A 12104-nucleotide genomic window follows, 5' to 3' on the forward strand; every position below is an offset into this window, starting at 1 on the left:
TGGGTGGGACTGGGAGGGGGTTAGAAGAGAACTGGGAGCACTAGGAGGGGGTTTGGGGGGACTGGGAGCATTGGAAGGGGGTTTGGGGGGCACTGGGTGGGACTGGGAGGGGATTAGAAGAGAACTGGGAGCACTGGGAGGGGGTTTGGGGGACACTGGGAGGGGGTTAGAGAACTGGGAGAACTGAGAGGGGGTTAGAGGGGAACTGGGAGCACTGGGAGGGCGTTTGAGGGGCACTGGGAGGGGTTGGGGGGCTGGGAGCACTCGGAGGAGGTTTGGGGGGCGCTGGGAGGGGGTTGGAGGAGAATGGGAGCAGTGGGAGGGGGTTTGGGGGCGCCGGGAGGGGTTGGGGGCGGCTGGGAGCAGCGGCATGCCCAGGGGGAGGTGCGGGGGTGTGGCCTCCCTGGAGGGAGGGATGGGGGTGGGGCTTTCAGGCCCGCCTCAGCCAATCAGAGGCCCCTCCCCGCTGACGCCCCGCCCCTTTGCCTTGCAGGTGGGCGGGGCAAGCGCTGGGCTTGGGCCCCTGGGGGGCGCTGGGGCTGCGGGCGCTGGGGGCGGCCGGCCTGGGCCTGGGAGCCCTGCGGCTGCTGGTGCCCCTCCTGCCCCCCCCCTGAATAAAGCCTCCCAGTCTGCCCCAGTGGCCTCCCAGTGTGGCTCACTGCCCTCCCAGTCTGCCCCAGTGGCCTCCCAGTGTGGCTCACTGCCCTCCCAGTCTGCCCCAGTGGCCTCCCAGTCTGGCTCACTGCCCTCCCAGTCTGCCCCAGTGCCCTCCCAGTCTGCCCCAGTGGCCTCCCAGTCTGGCTCACTGCCCTCCCAGTCTGCCCCAGTGGCCTCCCAGTGTGGCTCACTGCCCTCCCAGTCTGCCCCAGTGGCCTCCCAGTGTGGCTCACTGCCCTCCCAGTCTGCCCCAGTGGCCTCCCAGTGTGGCTCACTGCCCTCCCAGTCTGCCCCAGTGGCCTCCCAGTCTGCCCCAGTGGCCTCCCAGTCTGCCCCAGTGGCCTCCCAGTCTGCCCCAGTGGCCTCCCAGTGTGGCTCACTGCCCTCCCAGTCTGGCTCACTGCCCTCCCAGTCTGCCCCAGTGGCCTCCCAGTGCGGCTCAGTGCCCTCCCAGTATGGACCAGTGGCCTCCCAGTGCGGCTCAGTGCCCTCCCAGTATGGACCAGTGGCCTCCCAGTCTGGCTCACTGCCCTCCCAGTCTGCCCCAGTGGCCTCCCAGTGTGGCTCACTGCCCTCCCAGTATGGACCACTGCCCTCCCAGTGTGGCTCACTGCCCTCCCAGTCTGCCCCAGTGGCCTCCCAGTCTGCCCCACTGCCCTCCCAGTCTGCCCCACTGCCCTCCCAGTGTGGCTCACTGCCCTCCCAGTGTGGCTCACTGCCCTCCCAGTGTGGCTCACTGCCCTCCCAGTCTGCCCCAGTGGCCTCCCAGTGTGGCTCAGTGCCCTCCCAGTCTGCCCCAGTGGCCTCCCAGTGTGGTTCACTGCCCTCCCAGTCTGCCCCCGTGGCCTCCCAGTGTGGTTCACTGCCCTCCCAGTCTGCCCCACTGGCCTCCCAGTGTGGCTCACTGCCCTCCCAGTATGGACCAGTGGCCTCCCAGTGTGGCTCACTGCCCTCCCAGTATGGACCAGTGGCCTCCCAGTGTGGCTCACTGCCCTCCCAGTATGGACCAGTGGCCTCCCAGTGTGGCTCACTGCCCTCCCAGTATGGACCAGCTGCACACAAATCCCTTTGCAGTTTATTCCCAGTCCATCCCAGTAACAATCAACCTCTCCCAGTGCCTCCCAGTCCCTCCCAGTGACCCCCAAAGCACTCTGAGGTGTCCAGAGGGAGGGGTCCCAGTTCTTCCCAGTATGTCCCAGTGCCTCCCAGTGTCTCACACCTACCCTTAAATCTTCTCCCAGTCCCCCCAAATCCCATCCCAGTGCCTCCCAGTCCACTCCCAGTATATCCCAGTTGCTCCCAGTTGCCAAGCTCAGTAGTAGAGCTCCCGGTCCCACCAGCCTGGGAGGGGGGAAAGGGAGATGAGCATCAAACCAGTGCTGCCCGGCCCCCCTCCCGATCCCCCCTCCCGATCCCCCCTCCCGGCCCCCCTCCCGGCCCCCCTCCCGGCCCCCCTCCCGGCCCCCCTCCCGATCCCCCTCCCGGACCCCTCCCGATCCCCCTCCCGGCCCCCCTCCCGATCCCCCCTCCCGATCCCCCTCCCGGCCCCCCTCCCGGCCCCCCTCCCGATCCCCCTCCCGATCCCCCTCCCGATCCCCCTCCCGATCCCCTTCCCGATCCCCCCTCCCGATCCCCCCTCCCGATCCCCCCTCCCGATCCCCCCTCCCGATCCCCCTCCCGATCCCCCTCCCGATCCCCCTCCCGATCCCCCCTCCCGATCCCCCCTCCCGATCCCCCCTCCCGATCCCCCCTCCCGATCCCCCTCCCGATCCCCCTCCCGATCCCCCTCCCGATCCCCCTCCCGGCCCCCCTCCCGATCCCCCCTCCCGATCCCCCTCCCGGCCCCCCTCCCGGCCCCCCTCCCGATCCCCCTCCCGATCCCCCTCCCGATCCCCCTCCCGATCCCCCTCCCGATCCCCCTCCCGATCCCCCTCCCGATCCCCCCTCCCGATCCCCCCTCCCGATCCCCCCTCCCGATCCCCCCTCCCGATCCCCCCTCCCGATCCCCCCTCCCGATCCCCCCTCCCGATCCCCCTCCCGATCCCCCTCCCGATCCCCCCTCCCGATCCCCCCTCCCGATCCCCCCTCCCGATCCCCCCTCCCGATCCCCCTCCCGATCCCCCTCCCGATCCCCCTCCCGATCCCCCTTCCCGATCCCCCTTCCCGATCCCCCTTCCCGATCCCCCTTCCCGATCCCCCCTCCCGATCCCCCCTCCCGATCCCCCCTCCCGATCCCCCTTCCCGATCCCCTTCCCGATCCCCTTCCCGATCCCCCCTCCCGATCCCCCCTCCCGATCCCCCCTCCCGATCCCCCCTCCCGATCCCCCTTCCCGATCCCCCTTCCCGATCCCCCTCCCGATCCCCCCTCCCGATCCCCCCTCCCGATCCCCCCTCCCGATCCCCCTCCCGATCCCCCTCCCGATCCCCCTCCCGATCCCCCCTCCCGATCCCCCTCCCGATCCCCCTCCCGATCCCCCCTCCCGATCCCCCCTCCCGATCCCCCCTCCCGGCCCCCCCTCCCGGCCCCCCCTCCCGGCCCCCCCTCCCGGCCCCCCCTCCCGGCCCCCCTTCCCGAGCCCCCTTCCCGAGCCCCCTTCCCGAGCCCCCCTCCCGATCCCCCTCCCCGATCCCCCTCCCCGATCCCCCTCCCGATCCCCCTTCCCGATCCCCCTTCCCGATCCCCCTTCCCGATCCCCCTTCCCGAGCCCCCCTCCCGAGCCCCCCTCCCGATCCCCCCTCCCGATCCCCCCTCCCGATCCCCCCTCCCGGCCCCCTCCCGGCCCCCCCCCAGTCCCCTCCAGCTCCCCTCCAGGTCCTTCCCAGTCCCCTCCCCCTCTCTTCCCAGTGCCTCCCAGTCCCTCCAGTGCTCACTCCCGGGGTGTCTCCGCACTCCCAGCTTCCTGATCTCGTCGTACACGAGGATGAGGAGGCCGAAGGGCATCGGCACCAACCACCACTGGAACCTGCCCAGTGCCTCCCAGTTCAGACCAGTAGCTCCCAGTCCCCCTCGCCAAATTCCCTCCCAGTGCCTCTAAATCCCCTCCCAGTCCCCCCATGTCCTCTTTCAATCCCTCCCAGTGCCCCCAAACCCCCTCCCACGCCCTCCCAGTGTCCCAACCCCCCTCCCAGTGCCCCCAAACCACCTCCCAGAACCCCAACCCCCCTCCCAGTCCCTTCCTAGTGCCTCCCAGGCCCTCCCAGTGCCCCCAAACCCCTTCCCAGGCCCTCCCAGAACCCCAACCCCCCTCCCAGTCCCTTCCTAGTGCCTCCCAGGCCCTCCCAGTGCCCCCAAACCCCCTCCCACGCCCTCCCAGTGTCCCGACCCCCCTCCCAGTCCCTTCCCAGTGCCCCCAAACCCCCTCCCAGTGCCCCCAAACCCCCTCCCAGTGCCCCCAAACCCCCTCCCAGTCCCTTCCCAGTCCCCTCCCAGTGCCTCCCAGTACCGGATGGGCATGAAGTTGAAGACGTTTGGCATCCCTGGGCAGTAGCAGAGGAAGCAGCCAATGGACACCTGGAACACGATGGCCACCAGCAGGATGCGGTTCCTGGGGGGACACCACCGCCTATGGGCCCCTATGGACCCCTAGGGCACCCTATAGAGCCCCATGGGACCCCAAGGGACCCTACAGACCTCTATGGAACCCTATGGGGCCTTATAGACCCCTATGGGTCCCTACAGACCTCTATGGTCCCTATGGACCTCCATGGCCTTCTATGGTCACTATGGTCCCTATGGACCTCTGCAGCCCCTGATGGACCTCCCCAGCCCTGTCTGGAGCCCATAGGCATCTGAAGAGGTCCCTATGGACCTCTATGGGTCCCTATGGACCTCTATGAGTCCCTATGGACCCCTATGAGCCCTATGGGTCCCTGTGGACCCTTATGAGCCCTATGGGTCCCTATGGACCTCTATGAGTCCATATAGACCCCTATGGACCCCTATGAGCCCTATGGGTCCCTATGAGTCCCTATGGACCCCCATGAGCCCTATGGTTCCCTATGGGTCCCTATGGACCTCTATGAGTCCCTATGGACCTCTATGGGACCCTATGGAGCCCTATGGCCCCCTGTGAGTCCCTATGGACCCCTATGGTCCCTATGAATCCCTATGGACCTCTATGGCCTCTTATGGTCCCTATGGGATTCTATTGACACCTGTGGAGCTCTATGGCTCCCTATGGATCTCTAGGGCCTCCTATGGTCCCCATGGCTCCCTATGGGCCTCTGCAGCCCCTGATGGACCACCCCAGCCCCCTATGGAGCCCATAGGCACCTGAAGAGGTCCTATGGACCTCTGGAACCCTATGGGTCCCTATGGTCCTCTATGGCCTCTTATGGTCCCTATGGGACTCTATAGACACCTGTGGAGCTCTATGGTTCCTATGGTCCTCTATGGCCTGCTGTGGTCACTGTGGCCCCTGTGGACCTCCCCAGCCCCCTGTGGAGCCCACAGGCACCTGAAGAGGCCCTGCTGGAAGAGGGAGAGCCTCCTGGTCTTGCGGATGAGGACGTCAGCGATCTGGCACATCTCAATGCTGATGAAGAAGACGGTGTAGCAGGTGTACTGCTGGTAGCGCCGCTGCCAGAAGGTCTAGGGGGGGTGGCTACCATCAGAGGGTCTCCCAGGACCTCCAGAGAACCTTCCAGAAGGTCTTTAGGCATCCCACCCAACCCCCAGGCTCCAGAACTACCTCAAAGGTCTTGCTCCTAGGTGTCCAACCAACGTGGGTGAAAGCCCAAGGAGCTCCAAAGGACCTTCTAGGAGGTCCTCCCAAGGTGGATGAAGACTCAAAGAACCTTCTAGAAGGTCCTTATGGGTCCTACCCAAACCCCGAGCTCCAGAACTACATGAAAGGTCTTGCTCCTGGATGTCCTAAGAACCTTCCAGAAGGTCCCTGTCACCTACCCACTGCTGGCCGTAGCTGTCCTGAAGCTCCTGCTGGTGGACGTCCTCCCAGTGGGGGCGGAGGCCCAGGCAGAGCAGAGGCCACCAACCCTCCTGGGCCATGGCCACGAAGTAGTCAGTGAAGCCAGCGAAGGATTGGATAGCTCCTGGGTGGGGGAGAGGACCTCTTGGTGGCCAAGGAGCCATGGACCAAGGTGGCCAAGGAGCCATGGACCAAGGTGGCCAAGAAGCCATGAATCAAGGCCAAGGAGCCATGGACAAAGGTCTCCAGGAGGCCAAGAAGCCAAGGACCAAGGTGGCCAAGGAGCCATGGACCAAGGTCTCCAGGAGGCCAATGAGCCAAGGACCAAGGTGGCCAAAGAGCCATGGATCACGGTGGCCAAGAAGCCATGAATCAAGGAGCCATGGACCAAGGTCTCCAGGAGGCCAATGAGCCAAGGACCAAGGTGGCCAAAGAGCCATGGATCAAGGTGGCCAAGAAACCATGAATCAAGGAGCCATGGACCAAGGTCTCCAGGAGGCCAATGAGCCATGGACCAAGGTGGCCAAAGAGCCATGGACCAAGGTGGCCAAAGAGCCATGGATCAAGGTGGCCAAGAAGCCATGAATCGAGGCCAAGGAGCCATGGACAAAGGTCTCCAGGAGGCCGAGAAGCCATGGACCAAGATGACCTTCTGGAGAACCTCAACCAGAGCTTCACCACCCATCCCAGGTGGACACTGACCACCAGGACCTTCTTCCCCACCCCTGGTGGGTCTCCCTGGGCAGGTGCTACCTATCTGGAAGTAGGAGTAGGCGGCCAGGGGCTCGTTGACCAGGCGGTCGCGCCGGGGGTCGCGGGGCCGCAGGTGCATGATGTCGCTCTCCGCCCGCTCGTAGGCCAAGGACACCGAAGGGAACTGCAGGGGCAAGAGGTCCCAGGCTGAGCAGCCACCAGGGCTTGGGCGGAGAACCTCCAACTCCACCTGGAGAACCTCCAACTCCACCTGGAGAACTTCAACCTCCTTATTTCCTGCTTGAAGAACCTCAACCTCCTCCTGCTGCTCTGCTTGCCAGCCCTTCTGGAGGTGTGCTGGTGGTGGTGGAGGTGATGGAGATGGTGGTGGAGGTGGTGGTGAAGGTGGTGGAGGTGGTGGTGGTGGAGGTGAAGATGGTGGTGATGGTGGATTTGGTGGTAGAGGTGGTGGAGGTGGAGTTGGTAGTGGAGGGAATGGAGGTGATGGTGGTGGAGATGGTGATGGTGGTGGTGGAAGTGGAGATGGTGGTGGTGGTGACTGGATTTGGTGGTAGAGGTGGTGGTGGAGATTGTTGTGGTGGTAGAGATGGTGGTGGAGGTGGTGGAGGTGGAGTTGGTAGTGGAGGGGATGGAGGTGATGATGGTGGAGGTGGTGGGAGTGGAGGCGGTGCAGGTGGAGATGGTGGTGGCGGAGGTGAAGGTGGTGGAGGTGGTGGAGGTGGTGGTGGTGGTGGAGGAGTTAGTAGTGGAGGGGATGGAGGTGATGGTGGTGGAGGTGGTGGAGGTGGAGATGGTGGTGGTGGAGGTGGTGGAGGTGGAGGAGTTGGTAGTGGAGGGGATGGAGGTGATGGTGGTGGAGGTGATGGTGGTGGAGATGGAGGTGGTGGGGGTGGAGGTGGTGGAGGTGGAGGTGGTGGTGGAGGTGGGGGAGCTGGTAGTGGAAGGGATGGAGGTGATGGTGGTGGAGGTGGTGGAGGTGGAGATGGTGGTGGTGGAGGTGGAGGTGGTGGAGGTGGTGGTGGTGCAGGTGGAGGTGGTGGAGGCGGGCAGGAGAGGACTCACGATGTCGGTGCAGAGCTCGATGAAGAGGATGGTGATGCAGCCCAGGGGCAGGGGCACGCTGGCCGTGATGTAGATGAGGTACGGCGTCAGCTCGGGGATGTTCTTGGTCAGGGTGTAGGCGATGGACTTCTTCAGGTTGTCGAAGATCAGGCGGCCTGGGAGGGGTTGGGGGGAGGGGGTGAGGACCTCCTGGGCCTTCAAGAGCTCCGTGGAGCCGGAGGGTCAAGGACCAAGAGCGAAGGTGGCCAAGAACCCAAGACCCAACCAAGATGGCCAAGACCCAAGACCCACCCAACCGAGGTGGTCAAGACCCCAAGCCCCAGGTTGACCAAGACCCCAAGCCCAAGTCAACCAAGACCCCAAGAACCCAACCAAACTAAAGGGCCAAGACCCCACCAAACAAGTTAACCAAGAACCCAAGACCCAAGACCTGAGTTGATCAAGACCCCAAGACCCAAGAAGACCAAGATCCCACACCCCAAGCTGACCAAGACCACAAGAACCAAGATGACCCAAGACCCAACCAAGGTGGACAAGACCCAAGATTACCAAGACCCCAAGAATAAACCAACTAAGGTGGCCAGGTACCCAAGACCCAACCAACCAAGTTGACCAAGACCCCAAGACCCAAGGTGGTCAAGACCCAACCAACCATGGTGGCCAAGACCCCAAGACCCAAGATGACCAAGATGCCAAGACCCAACCAAACAAGATGACCAAGACCCCGAGACCCAACCAACCAAGGTGGCCAAGACACCAAGACCCAAGGTGGTCAAGACCCAACCAACCAAGTTGGCAAAGATCCCAAGACCCAAGATGACAAAGACCCCAAGACTCAACCAATCAAGGTGGACAAGACCCAAGGTGGTCAAGACCCAACCAACCAAGTTGTCGAAGACCCCAAGACCCAAGATGACCAAGACCCCGAGACCCAACCAACCAAGGTGGACAAGACCTAAGATGACCTAGATGCCAAGACCCAACCAACCATGGTGGACAAGACCCCAAGACCCAAGGTGGTCAAGACCCAACCAACCAAGGTGGACAAGACCCAAGATGACCAAGACCCCAAGACCCAACCAACCGAGGTGGACAAGATCTCAAGACCCAAGGCGGTCAAGACACAACCAATCAAGTTGACCAAGACCCCAAGACCCAAGATGACCAAGACCCCAAGACCCAACCACCCAAGTTGGCCAAGACCCCAACCAAGCACCCAACCTCCAACCTCTGCAGGCGCTCAGCCGGGGCGGGGCGGGGCGGGGCGGGGCGGCGGCCGGGGCTGACCTTGCTCGACGCCGGTGACGATGGAGGCGAAGTTGTCGTCGAGCAGGATCATGTCTGCGGCGTTCTTGGCGGCGTCGGAGCCGGCGATGCCCATGGCCACGCCGATGTCAGCCTTCTTCAGCGCCGGAGAGTCGTTCACCCCGTCCCCGGTCACCGCCACGATCGAGCCCTGCGGGCACAGCGAGCTCAGAGCACGGGAGGTGGCACCCAGTGCTGGGGAGGTGGCACCGAGAGCTGGGGAGGTGGCACCGGGAGATGGGGAGGTGGCACCCAGTGCCGGGGAGGTGGCACCGAGAGCTGGGGAGGTGGCACTGGGAGATGGGGAGGTGGCACCGTGAGCAGAGGAGGTGGCACTGAGAGCAGAGGAGGTGGCACCGAGAGCTGGGGAGGTGGCAATGAGAGCTGGGGAGGTGGCACCGTGAGCAGAGGAGGTGGCACTGAGAGCAGAGGAGGTGGCACCGAGAGCTGGGGAGGTGGCAATGAGAGCTGGGGAGGTGGCACTGAGAGCTGGGGAGGTGGCACTGAGAGCTGGGGAGGTGGCACTGAGAGCTGGGGAGGTGGCAATGGGAGCTGGGGAGGTGGCAATGGGAGCTGGGGAGGTGGCACTGAGAGCTGGGGAGGTGGCAATGGGAGCTGGGGAGGTGGCACTGAGAGCTGGGGAGGTGGCACTGAGAGCTGGGGAGGTGGCAATGAGAGCTGGGGAGGTGGCAATGGGAGCTGGGGAGGTGGCACTGAGAGCTGGGGAGGTGGCACTGAGAGCTGGGGAGGTGGCACTGAGAGCTGGGGAGGTGGCAATGGGAGCTGGGGAGGTGGCACTGAGAGCTGAGGAGGTGGCACTGAGAGGTGGGGAGGTGGCACTGAGAGCCGGGGAGGTGGCACCGAGAGATGGGGAGGTGGCACCGGGAGATGGGGAGGTGGCACCGAGAGATGGGGAGGTGGCACTGAGAGCAGAGGAGGTGGCAATGAGAGCTGGGGAGGTGGCAATGAGAGCTGGGGAGGTGGCACCGTGAGCAGAGGAGGTGGCACTGAGAGCTGGGGAGGTGGCACTGAGAGCAGAGGAGGTGGCAATGAGAGCTGGGGAGGTGGCAATGGGAGCTGGGGAGGTGGCACTGAGAGCAGAGGAGGTGGCACTGAGAGCTGGGGAGGTGGCACTGAGAGCTGGGGAGGTGGCAATGGGAGCTGGGGAGGTGGCACTGAGAGCTGGGGAGGTGGCAATGAGAGCTGAGGAGGTGGCAATGAGAGCTGGGGAGGTGGCACTGAGAGCCGGGGAGGTGGCACCGAGAGATGGGGAGGTGGCACCGGGAGATGGGGAGGTGGCACTGAGAGCAGAGGAGGTGGCAATGAGAGCTGGGGAGGTGGCAATGAGAGCTGGGGAGGTGGCACCGTGAGCAGAGGAGGTGGCACTGAGAGCTGGGGAGGTGGCACCGAGAGATGGGGAGGTGGCACCGGGAGATGGGGAGGTGGCACTGAGAGCAGAGGAGGTGGCACTGAGAGCTGGGGAGGTGGGACTGAGAGCTGGGGAGGTGGCAATGAGAGCTGGGGAGGTGGCACCGTGAGCAGAGGAGGTGGCACTGAGAGCTGGGGAGGTGGCACTGAGAGCAGAGGAGGTGGCAATGAGAGCTGGGGAGGTGGCACTGAGAGCAGAGGAGGTGGCACTGAGAGCTGGGGAGGTGGGACTGAGAGCTGGGGAGGTGGCAATGAGAGCTGAGGAGGTGGCAATGAGAGCTGGGGAGGTGGCACTGAGAGCTGGGGAGGTGGCACCGAGAGATGGGGAGGTGGCACCGGGAGATGGGGAGGTGGCACTGAGAGCAGAGGAGGTGGCAATGAGAGCTGGGGAGGTGGCAATGAGAGCTGGGGAGGTGGCACCGTGAGCAGAGGAGGTGGCACTGAGAGCTGGGGAGGTGGCACTGAGAGCAGAGGAGGTGGCAATGAGAGCTGGGGAGGTGGCACTGAGAGCAGAGGAGGTGGCACTGAGAGCTGGGGAGGTGGCACTGAGAGCTGGGGAGGTGGCACTGGGAGCTGGGGAGGTGGCACTGAGAGCTGGGGAGGTGGCAATGGGAGCTGGGGAGGTGGCACTGAGAGCAGAGGAGGTGGCACTGAGAGCTGGGGAGGTGGCACTGAGAGCTGGGGAGGTGGCAATGGGAGCTGGGGAGGTGGCAATGAGAGCAGAGGAGGTGGCAATGAGAGCCGAGGAGGTGGCACTGAGAGCTGGGGAGGTGGCAATGGGAGCTGGGAAGGTGGCACTGAGAGCAGAGGAGGTGGCAATGAGAGCTGGGGAGGTGGCACTGAGAGCTGAGGAGGTGGCACTGAGAGCAGAGGAGGTGGCAATGAGAGCTGGGGAGGTGGCACTGAGAGCTGGGGAGGTGGCACTGAGAGCTGGGGAGGTGGCAATGAGAGCTGGGGAGGTGGCACTGGGAGCTGGGGAGGTGGCACTGAGAGCTGGGGAGGTGGCACTGGGAGCTGGGGAGGTGGCACTGAGAGCTGAGGAGGTGGCACTGAGAGCTGGGGAGGTGGCACTGAGAGCTGGGGAGGTGGCACTGAGAGCTGGGGAGGTGGCACTGAGAGCTGGGGAGGTGGCAATGGGAGCTGGGGAGGTGGCAATGGGAGCTGGGGAGGTGGCACTGAGAGCAGAGGAGGTGGCAATGAGAGCTGGGGAGGTGGCAATGAGAGCTGGGGAGGTGGCAATGAGAGCTGGGGAGGTGGCACCGTGAGCAGAGGAGGTGGCAATGAGAGCTGGGGAGGTGGCACTGAGAGCTGGGGAGGTGGCACTGGGAGCTGGGGAGGTGGCACTGAGAGCTGGGGAGGTGGCACTGAGAGCTGAGGAGGTGGCAATGAGAGCTGGGGAGGAACCAAGCAAGGTGGTGGAGAACTAAGAAGCAACTAAGAAAGGTCTCCAGGTGGTCAAGGAGCTATGGTGGCACCTGGGGGACCTCCCCACCACGGTGGCACCTGGAGGACCTCCCCACCACGGTGGCACCTCAAGGACCTCCCCACCACGGTGGCACCTGGAGCACCTCCCCACCACGGTGGCACCTGGAGGACCTCCCCCACCACGGTGGCACCTCGAGGACCTCCCCACCATGGTGGCACCTCGAGGACCTCCCCATCCTGGTGGCACCTCAAGGACCTCCCCACCACGGTGGCACCTGGAGGACCTCCCCCACCACGGTGGCACCTCGAGGACCTCCCCACCATGGTGGCACCTCGAGGACCTCCCCACCATGGTGGCACCTCGAGGACCTCCCCATCCTGGTGGCACCTCAAGGACCTCCCCACCACGGTGGCACCTGGAGGACCTCCCCACCACGGTGGCACCTGGAGCACCTCCCCACCACGGTGGCACCTGGAGGACCTCCCCACCACGGTGGCACCTGGAGCATCTCCCCACCACGGTGGCACCTGGAGCATCTCCCCACCACGGTGGCACCTGGAGCACCTCCCCTCCATTGACCTCCC

The 12104-nt window shown here is 64.7% G+C and overlaps 1 protein-coding gene across 1 annotated transcript; it reads right to left on the reverse strand.

Annotated features, from left to right (window-relative positions):
* Positions 1 to 1944: 1944 nt before the first annotated feature.
* LOC104306950 (potassium-transporting ATPase alpha chain 1) lies at positions 1945 to 12056 on the reverse strand. The gene is made up of 9 exons (XM_054163160.1): positions 12048 to 12056; positions 8649 to 8817; positions 7362 to 7516; positions 6339 to 6462; positions 5564 to 5709; positions 5115 to 5248; positions 4101 to 4202; positions 3529 to 3620; positions 1945 to 1998 (listed from the first exon to the last, which is right to left on the reverse strand). The coding sequence occupies exons 1-9, from the start codon at positions 12054 to 12056 to the stop codon at positions 1970 to 1972; spliced, it is 960 nt and encodes a 319-aa protein (XP_054019135.1). The 3' UTR covers positions 1945 to 1969.
* Between the last annotated feature and the right edge of the window lie 48 nt (positions 12057 to 12104).

This window comes from Dryobates pubescens, chromosome 7 (assembly GCF_014839835.1).
Source record: "Dryobates pubescens isolate bDryPub1 chromosome 7, bDryPub1.pri, whole genome shotgun sequence".
NCBI classification, from domain to species: Eukaryota; Metazoa; Chordata; class Aves; order Piciformes; family Picidae; genus Dryobates; species Dryobates pubescens.